Raw genomic sequence first — 25555 nt, 5'->3', positions numbered from 1 at the left:
CACGCCCTCCCCTGGGGCGCCTTTCCCAGCCCTCCCGCTCCCTGCCTTTTCCCGGGATTTCCCCATTTTCTCCACCTTTTTTTTTTTTTTTTTTTCCCCTGTGTCCCGCGGCCCTTGCAGGGCTCGGCTGAGGCCGGGAGAGCCGGCACCACCTCCCTCACGTGTGTGGGAGGGAGCGGAGCTGCCCCCGCTGCCCTCGCCGGGGCCGCGGGACTGTGACGGGGGGCCGGGGCGGCTCCGGCTCCTCCTTCGCCGGCGGCAAAGCGAAAGCGAAAGGAGAGGTCCCGGGAGTGCTCGGAGGGCTCTGGGGAGCCGGGGGACCCCGGGGTGAGCCCTCAGCCCATGCCCGGCCGGTGCCGGTGGGTCCCACCCGCGCGGTGAGCGGCGATGGAGCCCCCGCGGCGCAGGGGACGCGGAGAAGCCGAGGGAAAAAAGTTGCTCATTTACCCTGTCACTTGCCTCTTTTTCAGGAAGCGGAACGGAAGTCTGTAGGTTTTAGTTTCTTATTCCAAAACCAGGACGGGATTTCTGGATTGTCAACTCGATTTCAAGCCTCGCTGGTGAGTGAAGCAGGTTGGGTGGCGTCGGGTCAGGACCGAGGGGAGGATTCGCCTCAGGAATGCCCGGACGGGTCGGGATGTTGGGCTGTGCCTTCTGGGGTCCCGGCACTGCTCAGAGTGTCCAGCCTGGGGGGTTTCTAATCTTAATCTAAGGGTGTCAACCTGCGGTGTTTCTAACCTTAGTCTAAGGGTATCCAACCTTGCCCTGCGCAGGCATCCACAGGATGGATTTGCAAGGGAGCGCGTGCACCTTGGAATCAGATTGGGTTCCAGATTCTAAAATACCTGCCGTGTAAAAGTGTTTTCATTTGCGTTCAGGCAGGTTCACAGGATCCCGGACTGGTTTGGGTGGGAAGGGACCTTAAAGACCATCCTGTTCCACCCCTGCCGTGGGCAGGGACACCTTCCATCAGCACAGGTTGCTCCAGCCTGGCCTTGGACACTTCCAGGGATCCAGGGGCAGCCACAGCTTCTCTGCCCAACCTGTGCCAGGGCCTGCCCACCCTCCCAGCCAGCAATTCCTTCCCAATATCCCATTTGTTTTAGGACAGAAAAGCTGAATTGTTCGCTGCAGAATCCCTGACATCTGTCTCTAGGTTTTATGCTTAGGAAGAAAAGAGGCTTCAGATGTTCATTATCTATCACTTCTGCCTGTAAAATGATACATTTCAGTTTAAAAGTTCTTCCTGTATGGTATTGCAAAAAAACCCCAAACAATACACCCAGTGTTGTCACTTTTTTCCCCTGTTCCCTCAGGTTTCGATGGATTTGATGAGCCCCCCACTGTCTCTAAGAGACAACGGTTTTGTAAGTATTTCCTGATGGGAATAAAATGTGTATTTGACAGTTGTGTCTCTTGGTGAAGGTTTGTTCTAGGACTGCCATGTCCCTGCTTCACCTTCCTCCACCCTTCAGCACTTGGGACATTCCTCATTCTCACCTCCTTTGTCCACAGGGAGAGTCGCATTCCAGAGTCTCTGCATTGCAGATCCTGTTAGACCTTCCCTGTCCTGCCTCTCTCGCTCATCCCTTCATGGAACTTTCTTAGGGGAATTTCCTTTTTCCTGGGGACTCCCTTGCTTCAGTTCCAGCCATGTGTTTGGATGGGACTTTCCCTGAGATTTCTTGTGTTTTCCTTTTTTTTCAGGTTGAAAACTGTTGTCTTGGATAATTTTTCAGTAAAAAACAGGAGTCCTTTTTCTCACCAGCTTCCAGCTGCTGACAGGTGCATCCTCCTGCTTTCTTGCACTCAATCCCTCCAGTGAAGGGATTTTCCCAGTTGGAAGGGATACACAGATGGGCATTCCCCTGTTGCTTAACAGGACAAAGTAGCAGAAAAAAACCAAAACACTTTCTATTTTATTGTCTTTAGGAAATACCCAGCATCACCAAGAGAATACACAAGATTATCTAATTTAGACCTTTTCCCTGCCTACATTTCATGGTTCCTGTTCAAGTTTTATGTAATCTTAAGTAAAAGGGAGGGATTGTTTCAGTGGGTCTCTTTGGATTTTATTTTTTTTATCTTCTGCAGAATGTTGCAGCCATAGAAACAAAACAGAACAAAGAAGATTCGCTCTCTTTTTTGGGCTTTATCCAGTTGTAGCTTCCCTGTGCTCGTGAACCTCTGCCCTGAAGTGCTTCCATTCTGAAATGGTCCTTTTATCACCTTCCTTGATATCACCTTTTATTTTCCAAACCTCCTTGGGCTTGGAAGAATCCCGTTTTAACATTTATTTTCCTTATTTATACATTCTCTTAGAGGAACTGCTGAGAAAGCACAGAGCTAAACATTTGTATGTTCAAGTTCTGTGTGGAAGAACATGAAGACAACTTGCTTTTATTATTTATCCAAATATTAGCCCGTGGATATTTGCGGTTGGATAGCGAACAAATAATAATGAGTGACCAGTAATCCACATTTTCTTAGATTTTTGTCCTGCCCAGCCATTAAAATAGTCCAATAATTAGGCCAAAGTGAATGATTTTTTTTTTTTGGTAAATTATGTGCACTTTGAAGACTCATTTGTGTGATGTGGGGCAGTCATTGCCTCAGGAAGGGCAGAGCCAGCGTGTCCCTCTTTTCTCTGCAGAGCATGGTGACCCCCGAGCCTCTGGGGACAGAGCAGGAGAACCTGGAAACACTCAGGGAAGAACTGAAGGCATGGAAGGCAAGTTCTGTAAAACACATGGAATTGTGGGAACCACCCCAAAGATAAAGACCTTTAATCCATCCTTCTAAAACCAACTCAACCCCTCCCCCTCAGTTATAACATTATATAACTTTATATTTTATATATAACTTTATATATATATATATATAAAACATATTTAACATGTTCTCTATTCCTCTTTCAATGCTTGTGTTGATCTCAGCACTAACTCCTCTTCTAAGCCCAATATTTACCTGGAGCCTTAAAAATAAATAAACATAAAGGGCTCGCTCGAGGTTTTGTTTGTTCCCATAAAGGAAAAAAAAAAAGAAAGAAACTAAAATCTTTTTTTTTCTTTTTACTACCCAGCAAAGAGTTGCAGAAGCTGAAAATGTAAAAGCTGACCTTCTTCTCTCCAAAGCATGTGCTGAGGAAGAGTGTGCCAAAGCACAGGAGGAGCTGATGAAGCTGAAGGACTTGAAGAAGATTGATCAGAAGGACAGTAGTATATTTAGGGACACCCTTGAGGTATGGAGAAGGCTGTTTGGATTTGGAGGGGGGGTTGTGAAGGAGCTGTTGATTAGAGAAAATAGGAGGAATATTTCCTTTCCAGCTTAAATGGCTTTCCCAGTTTGTGGAATGTACAGCTAGGATGTTCTGCACATTTTTTTCCCACACATTAGCTTTTTCACTGGCAGGTTAAGAACCAGTGCAGCAAAATAAGTCTATTTTGTGTGGGTGAAAAGTGACAAACCCAGTTTTCCTCTTCCAAGGTTCTCCACTCTGAGTTTCAGTTCTGTGTGATGTGGATAAAGTGGAACGGGCTGATTCCACTGCTCCCTGTTTTCCAAGAGGTTACAGCACCCAAGGGATCAGCATTTCTGAAGCCACAGTGAGCTGGGCAAGAGCCAGGACCTGTTTGAGGAGGGTTTTTCTTCCTTGAACTGGATGTTTCTAGAGCTAACTGGCTCATTCCCTCAATATTCCAAGTGCAGTCCACGGTGCAGTAACGGGAGGAGATTCCACAGGCTGACAGAGGAGGTGATTCTGGGGAGGTTTGGCTTGGCCAACCTTTGGATCACTGAGGAGAAATCCAATATTGCAAACTGTTAAAATATAACTAATAGGTTAAGTACATTCAGGTCAGCATGAGATGTTCTGAAAGTTGGGTTGGGTTCTTTCGTCTCTCCAATCTCAAATGTTTGGATTTTACACCCAGGAAAGGTCGGTCTCATCATCTGGCTTTTGTTTCACCTTCAGCTGTGGGAGCTGCTCTGAATGTCTCCAGTGGTTGATGACTTTAAAGGAGCCATCTGGGGATGGCTGGAGCTGACAACATCTGCTGTGTTTCCTACTCATTCTGCCGTGTTCCCTGTCCAGGAATTCCTGGATTTAGTTCCAGTGCCTTTGTGCCCAAGAAGGATTCACTGGTGCAGAGGAAGGAGAGGTCATCCCTCTTTCTTCCTGAAGAACACAAAGAGGGAAGAGCAGCAGCTTGTCAGAAGCTGTCCAGAATTTGCTGAAATACATTTTTCTCTTTATTTCTGTGTTTAATTTTGCATTCCCTACTTTTTGGGCTGCAGGACCAACTCCCTCTGCTGCACAGGGAAAACACTGAGCTGGAGAAAGCCATTGAAAATCTCAAGGAAGACCTTGAAGAACACAGTTCAGTGCAGGCACTGAACACTCAGGTAAAGCTGGAAATGTTTCTAAATTCATCTTTTAGAAGGGCAAATCCTTATTTTCACAGAATCATGGAATGCTTTGGGTCAGAAGTGACCTTAAAGCTCATCTCGTTCCATCCCTAAGGACAAGAGGATGGATGAAAGAAGTCATTATATGACTTAATAAGTCATGATATGACTGAAATGTTTAAATACATTGGCCATTATATGGCAAATATAGCATTTATTTTAGCTTTTACTGACCCTGATTATAGTCTCTCTCATAGTACATGAATACATCTCATATTTTAATTTATTACACCTCTCATCAATAACTCAGGTTGCAGCCAGGTGAATATTTGTGATACTGAGTAGATTTAAACTCAGCATCCAAAGTGTCCTGTGGTGAACCTGCTGCAGACTCTGGAGGGAGTGTTCAGGAATTGGAATTTCTCCTGTGGAAATTCCAGCTTTTAAAAACCTGGTCTTGTTCCGGATTGGAGGAAATAGAATTATTTTGGGGAATTTGCAGGAAAATGAAAACACTGGGTGGGACAAGGAGATTCAATGGGACCAGGGATACTTTAATTATTCTGCTCATTTTATCCTGACACAAACAGTATTTTTCTTCTACACAGGGTTTTATTTTGAAATAATTACATTAAGGGGGAAAAAAACCAAACCATAACTTGTAGCTCCCTCAAGTCTATCAAAGCAGCCCTTTCCTAACCAACATGTTCAGGAACAATTTATCCCATCCTAGCTGCAAAATATTTCTGTATTCTTACCTATTTTAGCAAGATGGCAACACAAAAAATTCTAAAAAGTTGATTTTAAGTTGAGAGTTAATAAAAGGGAAAAAAACCCACCCAAGTGACAAGAAAAATGCCAAGAACAGGCAAGACAGCAAATCGCTTTAGTTTGAGGAGTTAGACCTGCTTTACCAACCATGACATCGATTATGGCTGTTAAACCTTAAAAACCCAAAATACACGTAGCATTTCAAGGCAGAATTACCACCCTCCTTCAGTTCTGCTTAGTAAGCTGCAGAAATTATTGCTTTTCCCCTCTCTCGATTCTGACATTTCAGATTCAAAAAGAGGTGGCAGAAATGAAACTGAAGTTCGGCCACATGGAAGGCACAAACCATTACTCAGACGTGGACACTCACTGCGTTTTTGATGCAGCCACCAGGATCCCCTTCAGCCTGAACCAGAACCAGGCACTGCTGACTTTTGAAGATGAAGGAGGTATGGTGCATATTTTAAGTAGAAAATTAAGGTTTCTGCTGTATTTCACCGGGTAGTGATGGGGTTTTCCCCCAGGGATATTTCGAGTGAAAGGGGAGAAGTCCAGTAATAATATTTTACACAGTAAGAGCATCTTTTGACAGCACAAAAGTTTTACTATTCTTTACCCCTCACGATATTTCTTTATATATATAATATTTATATCTGTTATAATACATTTATTATTATTTATATTTTTTCTTGTTCGTTATTATTATAACATTTTGCCTACAGCCAGGGAGGCTTTATGGAAATGCACGTGCCTGAAGACATGTGGGATCTGGTTGCCTAATTGCTATTTATTTCTTCTTTTATTGATGCAAAAGGACATTTTGGTTAAGAGACTGGGGATTAGTTTGGGGTTTACAGTGATTAAACAGGGCTTTTCATATCTGATTTTTCCTTAGTTGCCCAGAGACTGACAGAAAAGGGGAAGCACACTGTGGACCTGGACAACAACGTAGTAGATGTGAGAGCGGTGCCTGTTCCACTTGAAATGGGATTCAAATTTAGGGTAAACAAGTGAAATATGAACCTACAAAAATAGGAGTTCTTAAAAACCTTTAGGTTTGCTTCCCCCCCCCCCCCCGCCCAGTGTTTTCAGTCACAAAGTTCACCACAAATTTTGTTATTTTTAGCTCCATGTCATTATTTCTGGAAGGAAGATCAACGTTTCAGACATACCTGAGCTGCCCATTCCTGATGATTGGATGAGAGACAAATTGGAGCTGAATTTCTACAAAACTCAGCAGGGAGGAGGGGGAGAAATAGAAGATGTGAGCTATGACAGTGGGTCTAGAACAGCTGTGATTACATTCCTCAGACCTGGAGGTAGAGTATGGAATATTTTGTTACCCCTATTTAGGCCAAATTGTCCACTCTGGGTTACTTTCTATGTAAAGCTGTGGCTTCACCCACACATCTGGAAATAAAGCAGCATTTCACCCCAGCCCTTTCTTGATCAAACATGACCTGGTCACGCTTTATGAGCTTTATTTCTTTCATAACTTTGCCAAACCCCTTGGTTTTTATGTTGCATTGCCAGACACTCAGATTGCAAAAAGAAAACGAGGAGAATGTGTTCGGTTTTGGCTCTCGTTTCACACCAGTGAAGTGGCTCAGGCATTCCCATTGCCCAATGCTGTGAAGATCAGTGGAGCCACATCCACACAGAGCAGCTGCTTTAGATTTATTTCAGCAGCTTTCGTGGGTATTTCATGATTTTGCTTTTTTTTTTCTTTTTTCAAGTAAACTTTTTGCACAGTGCACATGAAGAACCTACAAGTGTGAGCTGGACTTGATGACCCTGCTGGGTCCCTCCCAACTCAGCATATTCCATGATTTTTATGATATATTAGTTTCTACATCCGTATAATACAAAGATGAGTCTGTGCTTTGAGATGCTTATAAAACAAGTTTAAATTGCATGACTCTTACCCTTCTTTTTCTCCTTCTCCATTTCAGCCAGCAACATCTTTGGGGGATCTGCTCAATACCCTTTCTTTGTAGGTGGAAGGTGCTACAAACTTTCTGTTTCCTCACATGCCTACCTAGAGCTGGAAAAGTTTCAGGTAAAATAACCTAGCCCAGGCAAACAGAACAGGTAGGTGGGAAACAGGAGCTGTGGGCAGGATCTCCAGTCCTGAGCCCTGCAGGAGCTTTTGTGTCGTGGACTTTGTGCAATTTAACAGCAAGTGTGAGTCTGCAGCAGGCTGATAATCTCGTGTTTTTGCAGTGGGAAAGCTGCAATTTATTTGTAAAGGGGTGTGCGTGTCTTGCCTTGATTAAATTGTGTCAGAACTCACCAGAATGCCTGTGCTGGATGGCAGGCAGGTGTTTGGGAAGGAGGTTAATCCTGGACACGGCGTTTTCCAAGCCTCAAAGCCCTGTCCCACTGCTCCCTGGTGAGAGTGCCAGCAGAGAAACATTTGCTCCTTCATTCCTCGCATTCATTCTTACAGCCCAAACACCGACTCCTCTCCCTGTAACACAGAGCTTATCATCCTGTTCCCATGGAATGCTCATCCCTTTCTCACTGGAATTGCCTCTTGCTTTGTGAACAGATGGTAATCGAGTCAGCATTGTGGATATAATTGTGGGTATAACCAGCCCTTTGTAATTAAAGCACAGGCTGGAGTGTGTGAGCAGGAGACACAGCAGCTTTGCAGGTGTGGAGCATGTCCTGGCAGGGGTTTTTATGGAGTGGTGCTCTGGAGTCATCAGAGATCCCCAAATCCTGAGTGGGGGTGTGTTAGGGAGTGTGGGACACACCGGTTAAGGAGTCTGCATTCACTGAACTCAGCAGGAATATCCTGAGTGGGGAAACACCCACAAGGCTCACCAGTCCCACTCCTGGCCCTGCACAGACACCCCAGCAATCCCACCCTGTCCCTGAGAGCTCCAAACAGGGAAAACTCTCCCCTCAGTCTCCTCCAGGATGAACAAAGCAGTGCCAGGAATATACCCCACGATCCCAAATCTTTTCCTAACGAAAGATCCCAGCCACACCTGCTCAGGGAACTGAATCCCCAGATCTGCCAGTCCCTGACGTGTCATCCCAGCGTGTCTTCCTTTCCTCCACAGCCATACTGGGGGGTTTCCAAGAAGACCATCCTGCTGAAAGGAATCCAAGAGGTGGAAGAGGATGAGGAAAGTATCCAGGACATGATTGAAATCCACTTCCAAAAGCCAAGTAACGGCGGTGGGGAAATCGAGAAAATCAAATATGTCTCAAAAGAAGCAGCATATGTTTGCTTTGAGGAGGATACTAAGAATGCCAGCTAGGAATTCAGAGTGAACTCCTCACGTTCCCAGTTTTTGCTCCATCAGAGGCATAGGAGCTGTGCTTTTATGTTTGAAATTTGTCCTGGTAAAAGAGGAATTACTGCCTTTCTGATTTGTGCAAGGGCACAGGCTCTGCATGGAAATGCAGCAAAACTCACTGCTTGGGCTTCCAGACGAAAGACAGAGAAAGAGCCTCCATCAGCACTTGAAACATCAGCTGAGATTTTATGCATATTGGCAAATTTTGTATCTTGTAAATGTTAATATAGTTCAAGTACTCCAAAGTGGGATAAATATATGATTTCTTACATTTTGGATATAAACCCCCTCTGTAATCCCAATCCAAAGCCTGGAGCAGACCTGCTCTGTTGGGAGTGCCAGATCTTCCCAAGGTGGCTCTGACACAACTGCAGTCCTGCTGAGGCTGCTGAGTGCCATCAGATCTCAAATCCCTGAAAGAAGCCCTGTAATTTCATAAAATCCAATGTATCCAATTAGTAATGGAATTAAAACAGAAAAGGGGAAAGGGGCAGTGCAGAAACATCAGTTTTACTCAAGGAATTGCAAATAATTAAATGCCCTGGCAGGAATGCTGCCTTGAGCTGCTGAGCTTCTACTAATTCACTTATTTTAATAAATGCTTCTACAATTAAATTTTTCCTCATTTTTGTCCATGTTTTTTTCTTACTTCAAACTATTTACAGGCCAGGATGGTGCTTTACCTAACCCAGACTGGTTTTGTAACAACACTGGGGAAACAGCCTGAGGGATCTGGTGACTCCCAGGCTCTGGGAGGGTGTGCAAGGAGGGAACAGGGAAATGCAGAGTCAGGGAAAGCTTTGTTTTCCAAGGAAAAAATGCTTTTCCTTTTCTGCTGTCATCCTTAGAAGATAAATCCTCCTCTCACTTTGCATTTCCATACCTTTTGCTGAAGTGCTTTGGCCACAACAACATTAATTTCAAAGTAACTTGAGTCTGACGTTGAAAATCACTTATTTTCGGGGTATTTGACGTGTTGGTGCAGGAAATGGACAATGCACCGAGCTCCCAAAAAATATCTCAGGGATTATTATTCCAGAGGAATTGAGCTGGCAAGAGACTGAGATGAGTAAGGGAAGCTAAAAGGCTGCAAGCAGCAGTTTGTTTTGAATTTACTGTTGAGTGAGATACATGTGACTGTAGCACCTCTTGCTGTTTAGTGCATGCAAAGGCATGGATTGATTACCTGACCACTGTGAAGTAATAATAATAATAATAATAATAATTTAAAAAGGGAATAGCACTGAAGTGTTTATGGAGATCATGTATTTCTGCTCACTTAAAAACTCGGTAAAATCAGACACCTTGAAAAGAAAGGGGGAACCCCTGAATTTTAACCGTGCCACATTGTTAAATACTGAGGACTAAATCCTTAAAAAAGGAAGAAAGTGTAAAATTCTCATAAGGTGCCCGTGTGGGCTTGGCATGTGCCTCACCACGTGTGTGTGCCGTGCCACGTGTGTGCCTCGAAACACGCCTGCTTTGACATACGTCTGGCTGTGCCACGCGTGTGCCTTGCCGTGCGCGTCCCTGCCCGTGTCCGTGTCCCCCTGCACGCGTGTCCGTGCCCGTGCGATGCCATCCCGGCTTCTCTCGCTGCTGGCGGGGATTCCCTCCGGGAGAGCGGCGGAACTCGCGGGTTGTTTCTCCGGCAGGGCGGGCGGTGGAGCCCCCCCCGCTCCTCCTCCTCCTCCTCCTCTTCCCTCCCTGCCGCTTTCGCTTTCGTTTCCCCGCCGGGCCGGGGAGGTCGAGCCGAGCTCCCCGAGCTCCTGGGCCCTATCCCGGCGGGCCCCCATCCCGGCAGGACCCCCATCCCGGCAGGAGCCCCATCCCGACAGGAGCCCCATCCCGGCAGGACCCCATCCCGGCGGGACCCCCATCCCGGCGGAGCAGCGGTCATGGCAAGTGCCGAAGGACGGGAGGGGAGAGCGAGGGCGGCGAACCCTGAGTGGAGAGCGGCCTTCTCCCAGCTCCGGGGGGAACAGGGAAGGAGAAGGGTGGGAAGGAATCCAGAGGGAGCGGAGCGCGGGGCTCGTGGCCGTGGGTGCCGCGCTGAGCATCGCACAGGGCCGGGCTGTGCGGGGCCCCTGCGTGTCCGGGGGTGCCGCTTGGAATCGCTTCCAGAGGGCAGGGATGGATGGGATACTGGGAAGGAATTGCTGGCTGGGAGGGTGGGCAGGCCCTGGCACAGGTTGGGCAGAGAAGCTGTGGCTGCCCCTGGATCCCTGGAAGTGTCCAAGGCCAGGGTGGACGGGGCTTGGAGCAACCTGTGCTGGTGGAAGGTGCCCCTGCCCATGGCAGGGGAGTGGGACTGGTTGGTCTTTAAGGATCCGACGCAAACCAGTCTGTGATTCCACGATCCGGGGAGCAGCTTTGCCAAGGAGCCGCACGCAGGAGCCCGTTGTCAGTGGTTACCGGCACAACAGAGCTCCTGCCCCTCTCCCTCCTGCCCATCCCTGCGGCCCCTCCCGGTGTTGCTGCCCAGGACCAGCTGCTCCACACGGGCTGCTCTCGGGAGCCATTCAGCACTAAACGCACGTTCGTGGTGGGTTTTTTTTTTTTCCCCTAACCCCAATAGCAGGCACGAGTGTTGCTCCCAAACACCAGCTGGCAAGGTGTGAGATGCTGTCTGGCAGCTGAGAGCTCGGGAAGCGTGAGAAAAATCCCGCATGGATCTCGGGAGCACCGCGTTTATATTCCCCTCGTGTTGTCTCATTAGCGCAGGGACTTGCTTTCACACGAACATTACCAGCAAAAATAATTGCCTAATGTAATTAAAGCTCCTGGCTCTTTAAGTTTGATGGGTGATAAAGGAGGGCCTGGTGTCTCTGTGAATTAAAAGCTTGCATGGTTGCACAGGCTCACTGGATCTGTCTCCTCGTGGTGGCCCCCGGGGATTTGGACACACATCCTCCTTTGTGGCCCTCATGTTTTATGCAGCCCAGGCCCAGAAAAAAACTGAGAGAAGTGTAAAGAATTTACACGCAGTGACTGACCTCGAGCCCAGTCTCTCTGACGTTACTGGCAGCTCAGACACACTAAATTTATTTCCTTTCTTCCAGAAAGTCAGTGAACTGCTACTAAATTTAGTCAGCGTTCCAGTATTTACAGAGATTTTGCCGTGATATTCCCAGTGAAATGCTGCTGTTTGTGTCCATGGAGCAGGAATGGAAAGCAAATGTGCTTCTCTTAGCAAGACACGGATGCAGAGCCTGTTTGGGATGGGTTTCATGTTTGCTGTGCTGGGGGTTTGCTCTGATGAGAATCATGTGTGCAGCGAGTTGTTTCATGCACTGCGGAGTCTCGGATGACTGGGATTATGTTCTCCCAATTTAACAAGGTTATCCATTTAATAAATGGAGAGAGATGAGTCAGAGCACAACCCCAGATCCGTGTCTGGTGAATTTAACAAGTAAGGACAGTCGGAATCTGACCCTTCCACTCTGGAAGGAATCCTTACTGAGCAGCCCATGCAATTACAGTTTTCATTCCCTTCACGTTTAGAGTGTTAGAATCGGAGGAAACAACATTATCAGCGTGACACTGGACCTTCCACTTGAGAAACTGGAATTCAGTGCTAATTTTTCCTGCTTTAAGAAGGTCCTGAGAGGGTGTAAATTACATTTAAGGCCGTTTTTTAGTGCACAGCGATGTGGGTGCCTGAGGGAGCCTGGCATGCACTGAGATCTGATTCAGCAGCTTTAATTCACTGCTAAATGCAAAGGGAAGGGGAGTCACTCCAGGGATTGGGGTGAGTGTGGGTGATCCCTATGGCAGGTCACAGGTATTCCCTGCATTTACCACGTGCCATCTCTGCACAGGCAGCGGGAAGAGCCGCCAAATCCACCAGGACGGTTGTCATTGCTGGTGTCCCAGATGGCCTTCTGCAGGATGATGTCATGGCTGACATCCTCACCATCCACTTCCAAAAGTCGGGGAATAACGGTGGAGACGTGGAAGAAGTGACTTACCCAACAGGGAACAAAGGAGTCGCATACGTAACCTTTGAAGATCAGGAAGGTATTTACATTAATGTCCTAATAAAGCACAGCCAGCCCCTGGAGAATTAGCCCCAAGCCAAAGGATCTTAAACCGTGTATTAGTGCTAGAGTTTTGTAGGCTGGAAGATTAAAACCTCCCTTTGAGCCAGTGGAAGTTTTGGGATTTCATTTCTGCTCAGCCGTCACGCAAAGCGTTCCGCTTGGGTTTTGGGGAGTAAATTTGTGCCATGCCCAGCATTTCATTCTTGCAGCCAGGCTTTTGAGAGTCACTCTCTGCCAGTTGATGTTCTGGGCAGACGGGCTTCTGTCTCTCCGAGCAGTTTGGACTCCCACATAAAATGTTAGGCCAGAGGATGGAGTTGCCCACGTGTGTGTTTGGGGAATGGTTGGGAAACACCTTGGGAGTTCCCTCAGGCTAGAGGTGACACGTTATTTTACTGCTCAACAAGCGATTTGGGCTTTCCTTTTAGTTGTGGGGAGTGTCCTGAGGAAGGATGACCATCGCCTGGAAGACAAGAGGCTGTCCCAGTCCTATCCCCTGCGAGTGACCCCGTACTGTGAGAAGGTGAGCTCCTGCCTGAGTCACCCGCTTTGCTCCCATGCTGTGTTAACCAGTCCTTAACTCCTCCAACTCCAAATTCCAGGTCTTCAGCTCTGTCACATCTGTCCTCAGCATGGGTGTTTTCAAAGGCCAGTTTGTTTTGGAGGATCTGGTGGCAGAAATGAAGAAGCAGAGCAGGGATTTGAGCTTCGGGCCGTTGCACTCCGACGGCTGGATCGCTGTCCAGGGCTCCTTTCCGGCAATCAAAGCACTCAGAGACTTCCTCTTGCTAAAAGCCAAATCCCTCTCAGAGAAGGACAAGAGAGGGGAAAGTAAATCCCATCAGAGACCGAGGAGGAGGCTACAGGAACACAGAAGCACCACGGAGATGAGGAATTCCGTTCCTGATGGAGATGGGGGGAAAGAAGTGGTTGTTCTTGACACGGATATTTATCACTACATGAAGCACTTCTTTCCCTGGATATTCCAAGAAGATGGTGTTGTAGTCTCTGCTGTCACTGATGGTGATATAACTACAGTGTGTGTTGAGAACGCTGGAAGGGCTGATGCTGGACAGGTATCGAGTGTCAAGAAGAAAATTGAAGATCAGTCCATAAAACTCCACAGCACTTTACGGAAAATAAGGATCCCCTTAAAGGAACGCACCAGAGACGAAAAGCAGAGGCACAAAGGGGTGTGTGAAAGGCTAAAATCCTGTTACCCTCAGGTTCTGGTCGTTCCTTACGATGCTCACATCGAGGTGATAGGGTTTTCTTCAGACATTTTTAAGGTCACCGAGGAAATGAGCACCGGGTAGAAAGGGAACGCTCACATCTCTGCTCTCCCTGCTTCTCACACGGACTGTGGCACTGCAGATCTCCCACTGTGGCACTGCAGATCTCCCACCCTGCGGGCTGAGAGGGGGGAACTCTGCACATGAGGGTGAGCAGGCCCTCCGTGGCACTGGGAGGTCTTCACAGTAGAAAATAGGCATTTTGTTTCCATAGGAGCAGGAACGTTTCTCTTCCAGCTGTAATGGCTTCTGCAGCATCTCTTGACAACACTTTATTCAGACATGAATGTCCAAAGGTTTGATGTGAAAGTCTGGAGGCATTTGGGCTTTTGAATCAGGTTCTGTTTAGGCAAATCTGTTTCTATATCCATTGCAAGGGTTCAAAGACTTTTTTTTTTTAAAACCAGTTTAGAAAATAGCTCTTATTTTGTGGTATCAGTGTGCCCAGAATCTTTAGTCAAATCATCCAGAGCACTCATGTATGATGAGCAGAAAAGTTTTAGGTTTTTAATGCCATTAAAGAAGTGACTTGTACAAAACACCGTGTCCGTGTTCTTTTAACCAAATCCCAGATTTTTGGTTGGAAGCCCAAACCTGAAGCCCCAGAATTGCTTTGGGCATTTTCTTGTCATGACTGATTATCCGTTGCAATTATGCCAATGGAAGATAAAGTTGTTAAACCAGCGTATTAAAAATTATGTCAAAGCAGGAAGAGGATGAGCTTAAGTGCTTTGCTGAATGGGAAGGGGGGGGAGAAGCATTTAAGGATTTAATCCCTTCCAAGTTCCCCTGTGGACTGTGTGGGTTCTCCAGGGGGGTTGGAGCTGGGGTGGAAGGTGGATGCTTAGTCAGGCCCTGGAAGATACATGGGGGTTGTTTTGGGGTCCTCCCCACAAGAGCTCAAGCAGAGATGGGACGCTTTTCAACCTTGTCAAAGAAAAAATCCTCAGTGGAGGATAATCCTTTAATGAAATTAGTGCTCTTTCCAGTATCCAGATTGTCTCTTTTCCAAAGAGCCCCTTTTTGTCTGATTCAGAGCATTGGTATTTCCTATTTGCCTCAGTAAACGCTCAGGGCTCCACTGCTAAACCAGTGGCACTGGTGTTGGGTTGAATCCCGCTTGGTTGCTGCTGGCTGAGAGTGGTTTTTGGAGCCAGGTCTGACTTCAGAACAGTTTGCAGGAGCATTATGAGCGTCCTTGAGGTCTCACTGCCTGGCAAGTCATCCTAACCCGACGATTTTCAGTCAAAAACCTTGAAAACATCGCGGCTGAATAAAATCAAATGTTCTGGTTGGCTCGTGGTGCGGCTGGAACAGCTCCTCCTCTGCCCCCACGTCCTTGGCCGGGAGTGCCAAGCGTTGTCCCATTGTTCCCAGCGCTCTCCCATCTGCTCCCGGTCAGTTCTTGGGACAAAAGGGTTGTTTTGTTTGTGGAGCGCTGAGTAAACAGGAATCTCGGGGGCGGGGGATCGGTAAAGAGGAGCTATTGTGGTGCTCCAGGGGCTGCTTTTCCAGTGGGATTGGCCTTGGGAACGCCCCACCTTTGGCTCCTGGGCCGTGTCCTGGGAGCGGTGCCGGGCAGGGAAGGACAGGGCATTCCTGGGGGTGCTAAAGGGGTCGTGGCACCCACGGCCCGCGCCCGGCTGAGCTGCCCCGAGCTCCCACCCCGCACAGGAACGGCATTTCATCAGCAGGAACACAAAGCTGCGACCCATCAGCACAGCCCGGGAAATGCTGGGGAAACACGTAACCAACACCTCGGCAGAGCAACATCCCGAGGGAAGCGTCTGCTCCGTCCTTCGCGATGCAGAGAACGAGGGATGCTTAGCAAAGAAAAGCAGCCCCCTTCGGTCATCGCCGTGAGTGCTTCGGCAAATACAGCACAGCAGATCAGTGCTGGGGCTGGGCAGGCACTTGCCAGCTCTCAGTTCTATTAAACTCCACTTGACAAAGCCATCGAGTGTTTGTGTGTGTGTTGGAGAACGGATCAGATGTTGTTCCTGGAGCTGCTGCCTGGGGCTCAGCGTTCTCAGGTTTTGCACTTCCATTTGAATAAAGGGTTTGTTTGTGGCTCCTCCACAAAATATTTGTCCTTAGTGCTGTGCCCTTTGCCGAGAGGACATTGTATATATTATTATATAGAATTCACGTTGTAAAAATACAAAGCTTAATTTTCATTTAAGGCACTGAAAAAGCCTAAAAAAAAATTAATTAAAGGGCCACGAAGGGCGGCAGAATGTGAGCCCAGTTCCCTGTCACTGGGGTAAACACCTTGGAAGGATTTGAGAGACAACCCTTAGCAGGAAAATATCAGACAATTTAGACAATATTAGACACTCTGGAGGCAAAAGCAATGTCCGTGTTTGGCAGAGGGGATGGGGGAGGTGGATTCCATTCCTGCCAGAAGAGGTTTTCCCATCAGGAAAACAAAGCCCTTCCTGCAGGTCCATCCTCACCAAACCTGCCCCTGCCACCCTTGGGCTGCCTCTGTTCCAGGAGCACAAACTACAGAAGATCTGTCACATCTCCTGGAAGATTCCAATCCCAGAGGGACATTTTCTGGAGGAAAGAAACACTTGTTGCCTTATTTTAACCCCCTTTCCCCCAACAGTGCGTAAGAAAAATAAATGGGATTAGTAATAAATAACTTATTTTTTAAGACAACTGCCACACATCTTCATCCAGCCACACTGGAGACTCAGAAGCATCAAAGCCGTTGGAAAATGGACAATAACTCTCAGCTGAGGGTGAGCTCAGGGTGGTGGGTGAGTCAGGACCTGCAGCCCCCAGGGGTCGGATGGGGACAGGATCCCCCCAGGAGAGGAGATGGATTTAGCAGGCTCTCTCTTGGCTCCAGTTTGGCTCTCAGGAGGCTCCACAAACACACACACACGTTCCTGTGTCGCTGCACATCTTGTGCAAGGGACAAGCAGCTGTAGAGCAGGGCCAGGGAAGGCTGGGAAATGCCTTCTCCATTGCACAACCTTCGGGGTGGCTCCTTCCCTCCCGTGGAGCGTGGCTGGTGTTCACAGGACACGTGGATTCCATCCCATTTCATTCCAAAGAACTCTGCCCTTGGCCTTGGGGCTTCTGCCCTTCAAGCTGCTGCAGTTATGGATGGAAGGACCTTTTCCATCCCTCTTTTTTAAACTAAGAGGAATCACATGTAGATACTTTGCCGTGTTCACCTGCAATTAGAGGAGTCTTCCCTGATTTCTGCAGCAGCTGCCTGAAGATAACCAGACAACTCAGCTGAGAGAATAAAAAATAATTCACCATTAATTTTAGTTATGCTTTAAAACCAGACCAGAAAACTCGAGTAAAACTGCACGGCTCAGAACTGATAGTGCCTGGTCTGGTTGTATTTACTTTTTCCTTGGAGTTGTAGAACATCTGCTGGAAAACAAGTCCCTTTTTCTGCTTTGCCTAACACGGCTTTCCTTTGTCTCCTTTAAAGAAATCTCCTCAAAGTAATTCTTTTAAGGAGAAACACCACCTCTAATGGCAGCAGCTGCTGGTGCTGGGGTGTTGCACTAAAACCAGTTTTAGGGTGGATTTTCCCCGTCCTTACCGCTCCCACCTTTGTCAGAGGAGCAGTGTGGATCAGCACCTGCTACACAGAGCACCAAAGTTAAAATAATAATAATAAAAAAAGAAACCAGGATAAAATACTGGAGAAACAAAAGTTCTGCTGTATTTGTCAAGGTGAACAGTTTGATATCCCTAAAATTCCTGCCCCGGTGGAGAAAGGACACCAGGCCGAGGGTGTTCCAGATGGCAGTGCTGTTGTTTGGATTGGATCACGCAGAAAAAGGTGGATTTTCTGCCGAGCAGAAGCTCTGGCTGGCAGTCACGACTCTGCACACGGAGCCGCACATCCCATTCCCCACCCGTGCCCCGGGAATGTTTCCCGGCAAGCCCAAGGGGGCAGCAGATTATGGAGCTGGTCCAGATCGGGTCAGGTCCTGACCAACAGCTGACCTGAAGGATCCGATTCCCGGGCTGGACACGAGCAGATGGATTTGTCCCGTCAGACTTTCCCTGCCGTAAGCAGCGGGAGCACAAGGGGGAGCCAGATGCTTTGGAGCCGAAATCCCAAGTTTTCCTGCCCAGCTGAGCCCTGCCGAAGGAGGAGATGCCAGGAGCGCGTCCTGCTCTGTCCCTTTGCTGGTGGAAGCGGAGCTCAGGTCGCGTTTTCCCGGAGGAGATGTCGGGAGCGGGTCCTTCCCGTCTTTCCTCGCTCGCGATGCTCTCCCATCACCTTCTTTCGAGGCTGCCTGAAAACGGGAGGGGAAATCGAGCTCCTACTGGTTTTGAAAGACAGACCCCACCAGCTCCCAGCCACCACTCCACTGAGGAATTTAACCCTTCCTGCACATCAGGATAACCCAGCCCATCTCCCCTTGCTGTGGCTGGGACTGGAGTCGGTGGGCACTGCTGGTGCCATGGAACCACAGGTTTGATTTCCACTTAACACACCCTGAATGAAACAAAACTCCCAAATTTAAATCTTCACTTCCATTCTCCATGGGTTCTGACAATTTTTCCCAGTACTCTAATAAAAGCAACTTCTCTCCTTGTCGCAAATTGACATTTTCTGCCTGCAAACAGAGACTTATTTTGCGTAAACCCGTCATTTTCACCGTCATCTGGGTGCTTCCATTTATTAACGAATACCTCTTGTGCAGACAGAGCCCTCAACAACTGGGAAGTTTTAATGCACACAGTAAAAACACCACCGCGAGCTCTTTACCCCCCTCCGTGTTCTGCGAGCGTCTGACTTAAGGGGCTTGGCGTTTCTCTCAGGCATACTTTACATTTTCCAAACTTTCCCAATAACGCGCCGAGAGACTCGAGCATCTGCACTGCCAAAGCAAATGAGGGAAGGAACCGTTTTGCCGGCTCATTAACGCCTGGCACTGACAGGCCTGGAGGGGCTGCGGTTGCATTTCCATAGGGCACAGACAGCCCTCGAGGGGAGAGCGTTTGATTTACGCAGAGAGAAAGTTCCTTCAGGGCTGGGGGGATGCAAAAAGGGGCAGGAACCGGGAGCACAGCCTTACGATAGATACGGCTCAACCTGGGCTTCCAAAAACACGCTTAAAAACACGGCCACGAGTGCTGGTTTTGGCAGCAGCTGGAATGTTTTCCCCACACGTGGAGCTGTCGGAGCTCGGCTCCATCAGCGCCCTGAGAGCAACCGGCGCTGAATCAGCTGCGAGGGAAAGAAACAGAGAACGCAGAGATGGAAAGATTAAGAAAACCCGCAAAATCCCAGCGTTTGAGCGCTTCTGAAACCAAATCGAGTAACTGCGTTTATCTGGCTGTTGGCTCGATGCTGTTTGAGGAGCTGCTCCCCGACCCACCCACCTCCATCCTCAGCACCCCGATCATCCTCGCAGCCTCCCCCGGAGCTGCTGCTGAATTGGATCCAGCTGCTTGGCTCTCTTCCCACCCCGCTCTGCATTCCTATGAAACGCACGCACCGGCTCTCCCGGGTGGGGATGCTGCGGGAACGGTTCCAGCTTTCATACCCCCTCCCCTTCCTGGGCTGGAGCTGGTCGGGCACCAGACGTTCACAGTGGTGAACTCGGTGTGCGATGTCATCGGCCTCAGAAGGTATTTAAAGTCTCGCTGATTTGGGGCTTGTTAAATTTTTAGCTCTTTTTTTTTTTTTTTTTTTGGTGTTAAGTTCTCAGTTTTTTTAATGTGAGTAACCTTGAAGAGCTTCCAGACTTGCAGAGCTGCCACGGGAATCACATGTTGAATACCTAATCAAACAAGAGATCCTCGAGAATTAGATTTGGTTTCGAATCGGGAAGAAGTTTGGGTTGGGGAGGAGCTTAAAGCTCATCCCATTCCACCCCCTGCCACGGGCAGGGACACCTTCCTCTAATCCCAGAATCCCAGGTTGCTCCAAGCCCCGTCCAACCTGGCCTTGTCTTATCTCACTAGAATTGCTCACCTTGTCCAGCAGTAAATTATTTACCTGAGGATAGCCAGCCTCCTCTGAAGGATAATTTATGCCACTTGGGAACAGGTGACGTGTTGTTTTATCCCCTCTGCTTCCCTGCCTGCTTTGTTGGGAATGCAGAGGAAGGCGCCAGGGGGGCTGCTGATGCTTCTCCTGCAAGAGCCCTTGCTTGTGACGTTCATCCAGTGTCGCTGAGTGAGGACAGCGTGTGAAAACCTGTGTCTGTGCTCCTGACCTGTTCTGCTCGGTAATTCCTGTGTGCCGAGCGTCATCAAGCTCTAAAAACGCGGGTGCCAGAGGCTTTAAAACACCTCAACACCTCACCCATCGAGCCCTTATCTTCAGGTCAGCCCGTTCCGCCGCTGTGCCAGCGGGTCCAGAGGTGAACATCATCACCTTCCCCAGGCTCTGCACAAACACGAACAGTAAATAAGTAAATAAACCCCCGGGTCGCTGCACTAAAGAGTTAAACCAGCTCAGGTGCAGCTCGTAAACACTGTTCCAGGTGGGAATTAAAACAGCTTTTCCCCCCCAGCCCTGCACCAAGCCGGGGCTGCATCAAGAGGCTGACAATTTCCTGGGAAAACCAGCTCTCTGCACTAATGAGCCTCAAGATCAGCGCGCTGTGACGATGCCTGAGCACAGCTGTAGCTGCAGCTCCGGCACGGGAGGCCCCGCAGACCCTTTGATAATTCTCACCGCTGCTTCTTTCAGGGGTTTGTGTCTCCCACTGTTTTTTGCTCCCCTTGCAAACGACTTCTGATGTGCTGTGACATCTTCCCTGTCAAATACCGAGCGTGGATCGCTGCTGATTCAGCCAGGGATGGGCGGCACAGGGAATGGGCTCTGCCAGGAAAAGGCAAATTCACCAAAGCAGGGAAGGGAAGAGCACAGCTCGTGTTTCTGACTTTCTGGAAAAACCCGTTTTTCTCTCATCCAGTCCCACCTAACACGCACATTTGTCACAGTTCATTTTTGCAGGGCTGCGAGAGGAGTTTGAGGAATGGCTCCGTTCCCCTCACCTGGCACGTTCATATTTTCCCAAATGACTTTGCAAATGGTTGGTGTTCTCTGACAGGGCAGCAGGGCAAAATAAAGCACAATTGTCAGGTATTGCTGCTAAGTGGCTTTTGCAGATTCTTCACAACTGAGTAGATAAAACTGTGATTTACCTTCATCTTCCTGGTTGCACTGGTGAGCAGATGGGAGCTGACCTGGTTTGCAGGTCCATATTGCTGATGGCCCAGTGACTGTGAGTTGTGATCTGCACTGAATTTATACTTGAATTTGTGCTGTTCTCTGAACAACGACCCTATATTATATCTTACATATTTATATTTCAATGTGTCCTGTAGTACATTATAACTAAATTATTTTATATATTTCAACATTTTATATATAGCCATATATTTTATACATGTTGATTTTTGCATTTACGTATTAGAATTATATATTCATATATTTTATATAAAGTTATAGCCTATAGTATATATATTTATATTTTTCCTTTTTATATTTTATAGTAAATTATAGATTATTTTCTGGTTTTAATATTATATATTTATATATTAATTTTAGCACATGTGTTTATATATTTAATATGTTTATGTATATAATATATATTTATATATTTACTATATTTTTACATTAAGATATATTACATTTTTGTATTTTTATTTATTTTCTAGTATAAATATATTATTTATGTTAACTTCTCTTGGTAGGGGAAGGCCCCCTAAGGCTGTGCTCCACACCAGCACCCATTTACCACCACCCAGGAAACACTGGACACGCTCCATATATTCATGTATTTCCATGGGGAGGACTCTCCTCTGGACAAGCCTCAACCACATCTGACAGATCAGTCCCACTTTGAGCCCCTTTTGGCAAAGTGTGGCAGGAAAATCTCATGTTCTTTGTGTTTAAAAATGAGTATTTTCACATGTAGACAGAAGCCTTCAATCTCCAGGGCCATCAGTGCCAAAGCTGAATGAAAGGCACAACATAATTACTGCAGATTACTCCATCTGACACCTTCAATATTAAGACATCTCTCCAGTCTGGAATCACTAATCACTCATCCCGATGTGTTTGTGGCACCTCAGCCTTGGGAAATTTTCAATAAAGTCGTAATGATCTTCACTTCGGGCTCCTGGAATGATGGGATATTCCAGGCCTCGTGCTGGGAAGTTTTGGTTGCACCTGAATTTCATCCTAGTCCTGTGGAGATGTTTTCCTGAACGTGAAATTTGTGGCAATGCACCCTTTTTGTTTGTTTGTTTGTAAAGCAGGCATTATGGATAATGAGTGTAAATGTCAGGTGTTTTCATAACTGTCAAACTCATTTCAAACTAATTCTAATTTCTTTTTCATTTTCTGGATTGAAAAACTGAGGCAAAGAGGGCAAAGGCTCTGCCTGGGGCTACACATTCCATGGGAGAATAAAAACCGGCACCAGGAAGGTCAGGCCAGAGGAATATTAACACCCTGCCAGCCTCGGGTTTTTGGGAAGCACAGGACACCAGACCCCACCCGTGTTTGTGTCCCTAAAGCCCTCCACGTTCAGCTCTTTGCTGTTGGAAGGTATTCAAAAGGTCCCAAAGGTCTGGTGTATTCCCAGCCCTTTGACAGGAAAAAGAGATTGAAAAAGCCTGAAAATGAAAACACTTGGTTGGAAAACCTTTCCAAGGTCGAGTTCGACCAGCCAAGGTCACCACTGACCATGTCCCCAAGTGCCACATCCACAGGGCTTTGAAATCCCTCCAGGGCTGGGGACTCCAAACCTGCCTGGGCACTCCCTGCCAGTGGCTGACTCAAAACAGGCTCAGCTTGGGGGTATTAATTGAATTTATTACCAACAGAATCAGAGCAGGATAATGAGAATTAAACTGAAGCTTAAAATAAAGCTAAATAAAATAAGGTCCTTAAAAAACCCACCTCTCCCTCCTTCCCAAGCTCTGCCTCCTCCCCCCAGCAGTGCAGGGAGATGGGAATGGGGGTCACAGTCAGTTCATCCCAGGTTGTTCCTGCTGCTGCTCAGGGAGGGGAGTTGGAATCCTCCCCTTGCTGGGGGGTTTCCCATGGCAGACAGTTCTGAATGAACTCCAGAGTGAGTCCATCCCATGGCAGACAGTTCTGAATGAACTCCACTGTGAGTCCATCCCACAGCCAACAGTTTTACAAGAACTGCTGCACCCTGGGTCGCTTTTCCACAGGGTCCACCCTTCAGGCACAGCTCCAAGGTGGGTCCCACACAGGGACTCAACTCCTTCCAGCTGACCTGTGTTATCCACTGCCCTTCATGGGGCTGGAATTCCCAGATCCCAGGGAAGAATCCCGGGAGTGTGGATGGCAGAGCATCCTGCTGGTGCAGGAAACCATGGCAACGCTCTTCTGAGCATTTCCAAGCTGTTTCATTTGGCCTAAACACTTTCCAGGCTTTTTTTTTTTTTCCTCCCTTCAGCTATTTTTATATTTTTATTTTTATGTGGGTTTTAATAGACTGGGCTGAGATCTTTGTCCCTCCCTCCAACTGCCCCTTCAAGCAGCTTTATGATGTAGTTTTAGACTTTTCTCACTAAAAATCCTCAGGTAGAAAACAGCCTGGCTTGCCAGAGCATCAGACCACTTGCATGGCACTTTTTTTTTTTTTTTTTTAAGCCTTTAAATCTGGCTAAAAAAGCCCAGACTAAGACAGAGACCCTGCTGCCAACACAGGAGGACTTGATGCTTCATTTTTGTGGGTTCCCCCCCACCCTTCTCCCAGCTGAGATCCTCGAGTCAACCAATTATTGCCATTAAAGGAAGAGCAAGAAAGCTCAGCCGGTGAATGTGGGAGATGCTTTTTGACTTCTGCACCGACACTTTTTGTTGTTTTTTTTTTGCAAGATTACCCTCAAGAACAAGAGAGCCCATTTAATTTCCAATGTAATGACTTCCCCCCACCCCCCCATCCCTAATTCCACCGTTTCCCAGTGCATTAAGCTGCCTGATCTGCAGATTGCTGGGAAGATGTCGTCAGGTACCGGGCTGGATGTCAGACATAAAAGCTTAATAAGTGACACGCTTTACATTTTTTTGGGTGCAATCGAATATATAAAAGCTTCCACTCAGTTCAAATTACCAGAGGTAATTTCAACACAGCTGTCAAGCCTCTTTTTTTTTTTTTTTTTTTTTTTTTTGCCTAGAAATGGAAGTTTTTCCTAATGTGCTTTTTACCGAGATGGAGGGGAGTCGTTTCGGATGTAATGTCTTTGTGTGCAGGTGTTATCTGCCAGAGGTGAAGCTCGACATTGTGCTGAGAAGGTGTTTTTTGAGGTCCTCTGCTGCTGCAGTTGGTCCTCCCAGTTCAGACCGGTGTGGATTTGGTGCTGATGTGAGGTCTGAACCTGCTGAGGCCACATGGGGAATGTTGAAAGCACTGGAAAACCCTGCTCGGGTTTGCCACGGGGAGTTTTGGAGGGAGGGCTTGAACCCCTTCGAATCCTGAGCAGAAAATCAACATTTCAGTGCTCTCAGCTCTTGGTTATTATGGGTTGTTATGGGTCGTTATTATGAGAAAGTTCTTAGTGCTGGGTTTAGGATAACAGGACAACATCACTTGAGTGTGAACAGCCCTGACAAAGCAGGTGCTTAACTCCAAGCACTCTGCTAAAATACTTTGCTGGACCGGGGCCTTATGGCATTGACCTTTAGAGGGGTGATGAGCCAATTTTTGGGAGCCCTTCAGTGCCTTTGTGCCCTTCCCAGAGGCCTTTCTGTGGCATTTTGGGAGGCTGATGTTCTTGAAAGTCCCGGGTTCTGCTGACCCCCAAATTGCATTTCAAACACCAAATAAGATGCCTCATCATCACCTCCAAACATTTGTCTTATGCTCTGAAGGGAGGGTTTGGGGTAAATTTATTTTTTGGAGTGGTTTTGGCTCTGGGGAACCTGTGCTTGGAATGCCTTGTCCTAAAGGCTTGGAAGGGACAGGGATCTGGGAAGGGGACTGGAGGACAATGAGTCAGGAGGTGGCAGGGACAGCTCTGGAACCTCAAAACCCCGTGGGAAGTTTGGGAAAAGGCTCCCTCCTTTCCTGGAATGCACAGGGAGTGCTGCAGAGGGAAGGAGGTGATGGATGGGCCAGGGAATCCCTGCTGAGGGATTTACCCCAGACCCACCTGTGGGGCTGTCAATGCCTTTGCTGTGGGGGATAAATGGATGTGTCCATGAGTGGGGGTTTCACTGCCCATGTGTGCCAGGATCTCCTTCTCCAGCTCCTCTGTGCTCTGAGCAAGGCATTCAGGGTTTGATCCTATGCTCCTCCACCCATCTTTAACTCCTTCCAAAGCACCAATGCTCACATTTAACTCCTTTTATTTTATTTTATTTTTTTTCCCAGGGCCTGTGGTTTTCCCACTTTGTCAGGGAACTCAGCCATCCCTGTAATCACATCTTTCATTGGATCAGATCTCATTTTCCCAGCCCTGTTCCTCCCCCCTTACAACAGCACTTGGCAGGACTGGGAATTGTCCTTTCTCCCCCAGGGGCTGCTCCTCTGCTCAGGTCCAGTTTTCACCCCCACAACTTCCAAATCTTTGACCTGAAGCAGGGTCTGGAAGAGGGACTCCCATCTCCCCTTCCTCCAAAAGCTCCTGCAGATGCAGAATCCTTTATTTAAATGGGGGTTTTCTCTTCCAGGCCTGCCTCAGACACGTCGAGGTCTTGCAGCTCAGGGACCTTTTTGCTGCTTGGCTGAGCCCAAATCTAACAGCC

General features: G+C 47.7%; 2 protein-coding genes across 6 annotated transcripts; both read left to right on the top strand.

Moving 5' to 3' along the window:
- The first annotated feature begins 195 nt into the window (after positions 1-195).
- On the top strand, positions 196-9026 carry NMI (N-myc and STAT interactor). 4 transcript variants are annotated; one of them, XM_050339695.1, is made up of 12 exons: positions 275-377; positions 471-560; positions 1317-1367; positions 1708-1785; positions 2654-2731; positions 3083-3241; positions 4297-4404; positions 5468-5627; positions 6074-6180; positions 6305-6497; positions 7131-7237; positions 8250-9026. In XM_050339695.1, exons 5-12 carry the CDS (start codon positions 2657-2659, stop codon positions 8448-8450), a joined length of 1110 nt encoding a protein of 369 aa, XP_050195652.1. In that variant the 5' UTR covers positions 275-377; positions 471-560; positions 1317-1367; positions 1708-1785; positions 2654-2656; the 3' UTR covers positions 8451-9026. The 4 variants fall into 4 exon arrangements, with proteins under 4 accessions (XP_050195649.1, XP_050195652.1, XP_050195650.1 ...); XM_050339692.1 differs by lacking the exon at positions 1708-1785 and having other exon boundaries at positions 196-327; XM_050339693.1 differs by lacking the exon at positions 1708-1785.
- Positions 9027-10301: 1275 nt separating this feature from the next.
- RBM43 (RNA binding motif protein 43) lies at positions 10302-14477 on the top strand. 2 transcript variants are annotated; one of them, XM_050339701.1, is made up of 4 exons: positions 10302-10394; positions 12315-12509; positions 12961-13055; positions 13135-14476. In XM_050339701.1, exons 1-4 carry the CDS (start codon positions 10388-10390, stop codon positions 13846-13848), a joined length of 1011 nt encoding a protein of 336 aa, XP_050195658.1. In that variant the 5' UTR covers positions 10302-10387; the 3' UTR covers positions 13849-14476. The 2 variants fall into 2 exon arrangements, with proteins under 2 accessions (XP_050195658.1, XP_050195657.1); XM_050339700.1 differs by lacking the exon at positions 10302-10394 and having other exon boundaries at positions 10643-12509; positions 13135-14477.
- The last annotated feature ends 11078 nt before the right edge of the window (positions 14478-25555 follow it).

Source organism: Myiozetetes cayanensis, unplaced genomic scaffold, assembly GCF_022539395.1.
Source record: "Myiozetetes cayanensis isolate MyiCay16 unplaced genomic scaffold, myiCay2020 scf9, whole genome shotgun sequence".
NCBI lineage: Eukaryota > Metazoa > Chordata > Aves > Passeriformes > Tyrannidae > Myiozetetes > Myiozetetes cayanensis.
Note: the sequence above shows the minus strand (reverse complement) of the source record. Positions and strands in the feature narration are given on the sequence as shown.